This window comes from Sinocyclocheilus anshuiensis, unplaced genomic scaffold, assembly GCF_001515605.1.
Source record: "Sinocyclocheilus anshuiensis isolate Anshui unplaced genomic scaffold, SAMN03320099.WGS_v1.1 scaffold659, whole genome shotgun sequence".
Classification (NCBI taxonomy): domain Eukaryota; kingdom Metazoa; phylum Chordata; class Actinopteri; order Cypriniformes; family Cyprinidae; genus Sinocyclocheilus; species Sinocyclocheilus anshuiensis.
This window is the reverse complement of record NW_015549698.1, coordinates 1,541,948-1,550,613: the sequence shown is the minus strand read 5'-3', so window position 1 is coordinate 1,550,613 and position 8,666 is coordinate 1,541,948. Positions and strand designations below refer to the sequence as shown.

The 8,666-nt window shown below is 43.5% G+C and overlaps 1 protein-coding gene across 1 annotated transcript in view; it reads right to left on the bottom strand.

Moving 5' to 3' along the window:
• Positions 1 to 8,666, bottom strand: part of LOC107660539 (laminin subunit alpha-2-like) — a 244,459-nt gene that overhangs the window by 117,394 nt on the left and 118,399 nt on the right. The window contains 1 exon segment of the mRNA XM_016449859.1: positions 1,759 to 1,872. Coding sequence (XP_016305345.1) covers positions 1,759 to 1,872 — 114 coding nt within the window.

Here is an 8,666-nt window from a genome sequence, read left to right as displayed (position 1 = left end):
ATTCCCTCCCCCCACCTACAATCCCTGCCGGTACGAGACTCAAACCCGCAACCTTAGGCCACGACTTCCCCACACATATACTTATGTAAAAATGCAACATACTTATTTGACCTGAAGTTAATTAAAAAAATCTAAAATAAATAAAAGAACAAACAGTAAAACAAAATGTTATTATATTTTAAAACTATATTAAAAACTTCTTGCTGACAAATTGATAAATCATAGTGGTTTGAAGGATAGTAGTCTTTTAATGTCATCTAAAGATTCTTGTTCTAAATATGCCTGACAAGATTTTGTTGTAACTATTGTTACACTGAATGACATTTTAGTGGGCATCTTCTGTAAATCATTGTAAAAATGTATGATGGTCATTATTTTAAGCTCAGAAAAAAAGAAAAAAGAAAAAAGAAACAGTATGAATTCTAATGTACAACAAATAATAATAATAATAATAATAAATTAAAGCTGCATTTAACTTTTGTTTTTAATGCCTAAAAACCTCTTTTCGTCTTTGACCCATAGGCAAAAAGTCTGCAGATGAGTAAATGAAACCGCTTTAGAGCCACCTTAAACTTCCATCAAAAAACCTGAATCATTATCTCACATGCAGCTTCTGTGCAACTAAGCCAAAAGTACCAATTACATTACATTCCATAAAAAAGAGACAATGTAACACCATTGCTTACATTTAATTAGGCATTACACAATATTGTGACGCCTAACTTTTAAAAGTAACATGAGGCAGTATGGATTCACACTATCAGCCTTTCAGAGACACACAGTGTCAGACTAATGGATCGGAGGGACAGCGCTAGTATTTCATCTGTGAGCGGTAAATACACATGCACACAGTGATAATCACAGCACAATCCATCCACACACATTCAGTCCAGTTCACTGCTGTAACAAGCTATGGACAGAGGAAGTGATACTGTTGTATGAACATGTTTGTTTGTGTTTGCTAATGTTTGTTAATGTGTCAGCTATGTAATTCAATACTCACAGATCATGTGGACCCAAACCTCATTTGTGTTTGCATAATACATACAAATAAACAACCCATTTTAACCCGTGCCATTTACTCTGGCCTAACAATCACACACTCACTGGATAGAAGAGAAAGAACAAGACAGAAGAGAGCGTGCCACACACACACACACACACACACACACACACACACACACACACACACATGAATTGGAATGGTTCTATTTTCTGTGACTTCATCTGAACTGCATTCACAGCAGATTGTGTTATATGCAGTTCTGTTATTATGGGCAAACAGCTACAACAATAAAAGCAGCAATGACAATTCTGTACACTCACTATGAAAAAAGTAAAAAAAAAGAAAAAAAGAAAAGAAAAACAACAAAAGACGGTCACACTTTATTTTAAGGTTCAATTCTCACCATTAACAAACCATTAACTATGACTTTTGCCTGAATAAACTCCTAAGTTGCTGCTTATTAATAGTTAGTATGGTAGTTGCTAAGTTTAGGTATTGGGCAGGATTAGGGATATGCTCATGCAAAATATGTGCTTTATAAGTACTAATAAACAGCCAATATGTTAATAATAGGCATGCTAATAAGCAACTAGTTAATAGTGAGAATTGGTCCCTGTACTAAAATGTTACCCAAAATAGTTATGGGAAATGAGCAGCTGTTGAGTTATGACAAACCGTGTTGTCATTAAAACTAATTACATGCACGCGCGCACACACACACACACACACACACACACACACACACACATTACCAGGCAGTGTCCAGTGACGTCATGGCAGCGTTCCACGTGTCCGTGGCATTGACAGAGTTCACACACGCCTCGGTACAGTGTCCCGTTCACCCTGCGGTAGCCCATCGCACACATCTGTGAAAACACACACAATAACTCATATTTAACACATCAAAACACATGATTCTTCACAAGGATGAGCGTGGTGTTTTGGGCAGGTTTGGCTGAAAATGCATCAGTGTGTGAGCGTCTGTGCTGTCAGTAATTAATCTGTGCTGTGCTAATTGACGGATCATTGTAGAGCACAGAGTGCTTTGATTTACTAAATGAGGGAGAAGATTTGTTTCAGTCAACTGAAGCACAAGGGAAGTTTATAGAGCCGGCTGATAAATGCCTGTTCAGACAAAGCATGTCAAGTGTATGTGTGTGTGTGTGTGTGTGTGTGTGTGTGTGTTCTTATTCAAATTGCCTTGTTTTGTTTCATTAATGTGTTTGAAGTTGCTCTCTTCTTATTATATTTGAGTGATTGTTCTCAGTGTTTACTTTCTACATAGCTGTCGGCATGGAATCACAATTGACATTTATTTTGAAAATAATTCCATAATTTTTTTATATGCATGCTATTGGTCTTGTTGTGAACAATTCATTCATGCATATTTTCTATATACCTCGTAATCTTTGTAATTAAAATGTCAAAACGTGCTCTTCTTGTGAGACTGCCATTTATTTAAGCCAATGACATTCAGATGTGCAACACTCACTGTTCACAGTCCAATCAACAACCGATGTTTTAAATTAAGTCCCAAATCCAAATTAAGTCCCGACCCCATATATATATATTTTTTTTTTTCTAACTCAGCTTTCACATCGGGACGATGCCTACATGTGCTGTCTAGGTAGGCAGATCACTAGAACTGCTGACTGCAGAGATCTTACACACACATGCTGAATATGAAGTGGATATTGGAAATTACTACAGCGATAAACATCACATTTGTTTTCCTGCTGTCTTTCAGTGACCCTGCTGACCCCGTCACTCTCAGAGCAGCCCGTCCTTCCCAACACTGAGCCGAGACACACAGGGAACATTTAAAGGGATAGTTAATCCGAAAATACACATTCTGTCATCATATCCACCCTCCTGTCCTTCTAGACCCTGCATGACTATTGTTCATCTTCAAAATACAAATGAAGATATTTTTAATTAACAACATTTTTGTTTATCTTCTCAAAGTCCATGCAACCAATACTCTGAGGCTTCAAAATCTTCGTACAGTCTATATGAAATTCATATGATTTGAGCGGTTTAATTCAAGTACTCTGCAGAGACATGATCACTTTACATGATGAGCAGATTTAATTTAGGCTTTTACACACTATTAGTCAAAAGTTTGGAATAATAAGATTTTTTTTATGTATATATTTCTGAAAGAAGTATCTTCTACTTACCAAAGCTGCATTTATTTAACCCAAAAGCAGCAAAAACAATGAAATATCATTACAATTAAAAATAACAGTGAATATATGTGAAAATGAATATTTGTTAAAATGTAATTCATTTCTGTGATCAAAGCTGAATTTTCAGCATCATGACTCCAGTCTTGAGTATCACTTGATCCTTTGGAAATCATAATAATATGCTAATAATATTCTGATATTGTAAATGTTACAAAATTATAAACAAATTATTTCTTTAAAAAAAAAAAGTAATACCCCAGACTTTAGAATGGTAAAGCATAACAGTTTCCACAAAAATATTGTGCAGCAGAACTGTTTTCAACATTGATAATAATCAGAAATGTTTCTTGAGCAGCAAATCAGTATATTAGAATGATTTCTGAAGGATTATGTGACACTGAAGACTGGAGTAATGATGCTGAAAATTCAGCTTTGATCACAGAAATCAATTACAGTTTAACAGATATTCCCAGAGAAACAGCTATATTGAATTGTAATAATATTTCACTATATTACTGTTTTTACTGTATTTTTGATCAAATAAATGCAGCCTTGGTGAGCAGAAGAGACTTCTGTCAAAAACATTTTTAAAAAACATCTTAATTATTCCAAACCTTGACTGATGGTGTAAAAATTCATCAGCACACACACAGTAAATAAAGGTCATCAAATATGTTCAATGGAAACTCAAGTGTGCTTGATGTGTGACTTGATTGTGGACTGCCTCAGTAGGAAAATCAATTTTTAAATAAAACAAACACGTTTTAACATAAAGAAAACATCTCAGGTTACATATGTAACCATGGTTCCCTGAGAAGGGAACGAGACACTGCGTCCTCTAGAGGTCGCTTTGGGGAACGTCTTCAGCGTGACCGGTGTCTGAAGCATACATCTAAACACGACAATAACATTGGCCGGCGAGAGACTGTGACGTCATCACCCAGAACGACCACAGTATAAAAGGGCGCCGGGAGAACACGTCATCCGCTTCTTTGTCTGAAGCTTATGTCCGAAGCATGGCAAGGGAACCAGAGGAAGCAGTGTCTCGTTCCCTTCTCAGGGAACCATGGTTACATACGTAACTTGAGACGTTCCCTTCTGAGGGAACTTCGAACTGCGTCCTCTAGAGGTCGCTTTGGGGAACGGTATACTCACGTCGCCATGCTGAGGGGAGTGCATTCCAGAAACCACGGCGAGCACTAAGTACCAACTCTATCATACCCATGGGAGTTGCCCCAAGGATGTCTTGATGGCTGTCAGTGACATTATCCCCTTCGGCCAAGGGCCTGAGCTGCATACCCTAAAATAACTTACCTGTTTAGGGCTGGGCTAGGAAGCCCAAGCCTAGGGCAGAGCTCAAGGCTTGGAATCAGAAGAAAGAGATTCCTCTAAGGGGATACGGCCAGGTCTCTAAAAATCAAACAAGACCCTGGCCTGCCACCCAGGGGGGCTACCGCCAGTTCTGAATAAACCTGCTCAAAGAACTGACTCGACAGATCTTGATAGCAACACCCTGAACAGAAATGTATCAACAGAGATACATAAGTTGAGTGGAGCCCAAGGCGAGAACTGGGGCCTAGACCAACTCGGAACGAGGCTGACAACGCGTAACCCTTACCATACAGGATTTTAGAAAGTGTGAAGAAAGCTTAGCGTGCACACTTACCACAATGTGGATTTTAGAAAGTGCACAGAGGCTCAGTGTGTGCACTTACCATAGCATGGATTTAGAAAAACCATTGCTTAAGCCCTACGTGACTGAGGTATGCTCATAAAACAAGATCCGAAGCATCTGCTCACAGATACCCAGATAGGGAGCGGCGCGCTTGCAAGAGGCCCTTCAGGGTGAAGGGAGCACAGCTAGCTCACTTAACAAGCAACTCGTCAGGGAGGCAGGAGATGGTCCAGCCACCAGGCATGATTGCTATCCGGAGCTCAAAAAACTTCAAAAATAGAAGGGGGACTCGAACGCTCAGATCGAGAGAGGCATGCTCATGAAACCCCCAAGGGCACTGCTAAGCTCGACCCACAAGGAGAACGGCTCAACAGGGAGGCGAAGAGAGGCCTAACAACCTGAGGCCACTACTCAATGAAACTCAAACGAGCAGAGGACTCGATGAGAGAGGTCCACAAACGCTCAGTCGGGAGCGGCAGGCTCAAAGGCAACCCTCTGAGGTGAGGGGAGCACTGCCTAGCTTGACCCAAATTGGGGCAGTTTATCAGGGAAGCAGCAAGCAGCCCAACAACCTGATGTCACTGCCACGGAGCTCAAGAGCGGAGGGTTCAACCCCTAGCGAGGAGAGAGAGGAACCCAGCTCGACTGAAGCGACCAATAGCCCAGGGTAGAGGACCTAACTCTCGAGTCGAGAGGAGGAATCACCCAGTTTGCCCAGGACCGGCGACCTCAAAGGGACCCTCCCGCAGTGAGGGGAGCACAGCCATATCCGGGGAGCAGATAGATCGCAAATGGGACATCAGAAATGGGATCCTGCTAGAAGGCGATCACACATTTCTAAGGGAACAAAAGGGTCCCAACATAAAGGCAACTGACCAAGGAGGCGACAGAGACGGGCCTAAAACTTAGTTAGTTGCAAATGGGGTTCTTCGGGAGCAGCGCTCTCGGCTCTCAAGCTGAGGCAGGCCCTACAGAACATACTGGGAACGACTCATAGCTAACCCTCACAGTGAGGGGAGCACTTCTCAGCTCGACCAGAAGGGGGCGCTAGATTAGAAGGGGTAACCCAGCAGAGCCCAATAAGAGATAGTCCACTGGTGCAGCTGGACATGGTCTCCTGCTTTCTATCTCGATAGAGAGCGTGTGTCCCGTATATACAGACCTCGATAGTATCTGAAGAAATAGCGGGACCCAATAACCATTCATGCGTATAGAGCTTACTGCTCCTCAGAGCAGAAGCATACAAGAGGGGTTTCCACAGAAACACAAATCCCTCTAACTCAGAGAATGCAGTGTACTCAAGACCACTCCGCAGAGGGGCAATTACTGGTTCGACCGCAAGGTCGGTGTGACAGGGAGGACCCGCGGGCCTGACCGTCTATGGAGCGTTGAGCTCCTCAGCGCCTCAGCGAGAGGAGCTCTAGCTCAGAGAACGTGCATGATGGTTAAGGAATGACTCAAATCTCGGGAGACCCCTCAGGGTGAGAAATGAGTAGCGCACCCTGGCCAGTAGGATAGGGAGCATGTCACGAAGCATGTACTAGAGTACTAGCCTGTGAGAAGTACCCGCAGGTCCTGAGGTTACAGCGTTATACTGGGGACCTGATGCTGGAGGGCTTCTGCAGAAGCCCAGGCTGCGTGTCCAAGCCGAAGATGAGGGCTTTCACCAGCCTGGATCCAGAACCGATGAGTGAAACCATTACTTTAATCGGTCAACAGCAGGAGGTCCTGACTTAGCAGGTGGTCCGAGTAGCGCTGCAGAGAAAGGTTAGCATCGAATACACAAGAACTAGCAGTAGAGTAGATAAAAATGGATCGTACTCACCAACCATGGCTCCCGCGCATGACTCAGGCTCATGGATATAGGCTGGAGGCAAAGTCCGAAGAGCACTGGGGCGTGAGTCGTGACATTAGTCTTCTGAGCCTTTGATCCTTAGATCGAGATGGGCCAGGACCCCTTTGATGTTCGGACTCAGACCTGGACCTTCGTGGAATGAAGGATTTAAAGGCAGCCGAGCGCATCTTGGCCTCCTTAAACTTCTCGACCACCGTCTCGACTGAAGTGCAGAAAAGCTCAGAAGGGGAAACTGGCGCATCAAGAAGACCCGATATCCACCAGATTCACCCACAGATGTCTCTCCGTAACCACCATGGCCGCCATGGATCTGCCCATGGCAGTGGCGGCCTGCTTAGTGGCACGGAGAGCAAGATCTGTGGTGCGACGCAACTCATCAGGGGATAAACCCTGGCCTTTATCCAGGTCTTTCAGCAGATCAGCCTGATAAGCCTGAAGCACCGCCATGCTATGCAACGAGGCTGCAGCCTGACCTGCTGCCGCGTATGCCCTGCCTTTCAAACGAGATGTATCCTGAAGGGGTTTGGACGGCAGGGAGGGAGCCTTAAGAGAACATGTCTCCCCCATAGAGAGACAGCAGGCCAGCGTCTCTTCAACAGGGGGCATCTTTTCATAACCATTCTCACGCATGCCTCCGTGCCTCAGCAGCAGAGGATTCTGAACCACGGGGAGCCGATGGCTGTCCCTTTTTCCTCGAAAAGAGAGACAAACGAGAGCGGAGCTTTTCCATAGAAAAAAGCTCACAGTGCACACAAGCTGCCCCCTCGAGGACATCATGCGCATGCTCTTTGCCCAAACAAAAGACGCAAAGATCATGTGTGTCATCAGGTGTCAAATAACGAGGACACGGATCCACACTTCTTAAATGCCTTACTAGTGCTCGCCATGGTAAAAAAGAATAATCGTTCTTACCGAAAAGGCACACTTCAAACAAAACAAAAAAAAGTCCTTGAAGACGAAGAAGAGGATGACGTGTTCTCCCGGCACCCTTTTATACTGTGGTTGCGCCGGGTGATGACGTCACAGGCTGTCGCTGGCCAATGTCATTGTCATGTTTAGATGTATGCTTCAGACACAGGTCATGCTAAAGGCGTTCCCCAAAGCAACCTCTAGAGGACGCAGTTCGAAGTTCCCTTAGAAGGGAACAAATATTTTCTATTATGATTTTAGTTTGTAGTCATTACAATTAGCTTTTCTCTGGTGTGTCCTCATGCTCTTCGCCCAAACAAAAGACGCAAAGATCATGTGTGTCATCAGGTGTCAAATAACGAGGACACGGATCCACACTTCTTAAATGCCTTACTAGTGCTCGCCATGGTAAAAAAGAATAATCGTTCTTACCGAAAAGGCACACTTCAAACAAAACAAAAAAAAGTCCTTGAAGACGAAGAAGAGGATGACGTGTTCTCCCGGCACCCTTTTATACTGTGGTTGCGCCGGGTGATGACGTCACAGGCTGTCGCTGGCCAATGTCATTGTCATGTTTAGATGTATGCTTCAGACACAGGTCATGCTAAAGGCGTTCCCCAAAGCAACCTCTAGAGGACGCAGTTCGAAGTTCCCTTAGAAGGGAACAAATATTTTCTATTATGATTTTAGTTTGTAGTCATTACAATTAGCTTTTCTCTGGTGTGTCCTCATTTAGCCGAGTAAATGTGTGTTTGTGATTTGAGCTTTGATTTTTGGTGATGTCACAGGGTGGGTTTATCCTGCGGTTGAGATGATCACAGTTTCATTCTGTCTCTTGGCCAGTGGGACCTGCTCACATCAGCATAAAAATCTGCTCGCTCAGAAATCAATAACCACTGCAGCTTTAATAGAGGAGACACTTATGCAGAAAGAAAGCATATCCCAGAGATTCAACACAGTCAGCCACCCCTGCGCGCACACACGCACACACACACACACACACACACACACACACACACACACACAAAGAAA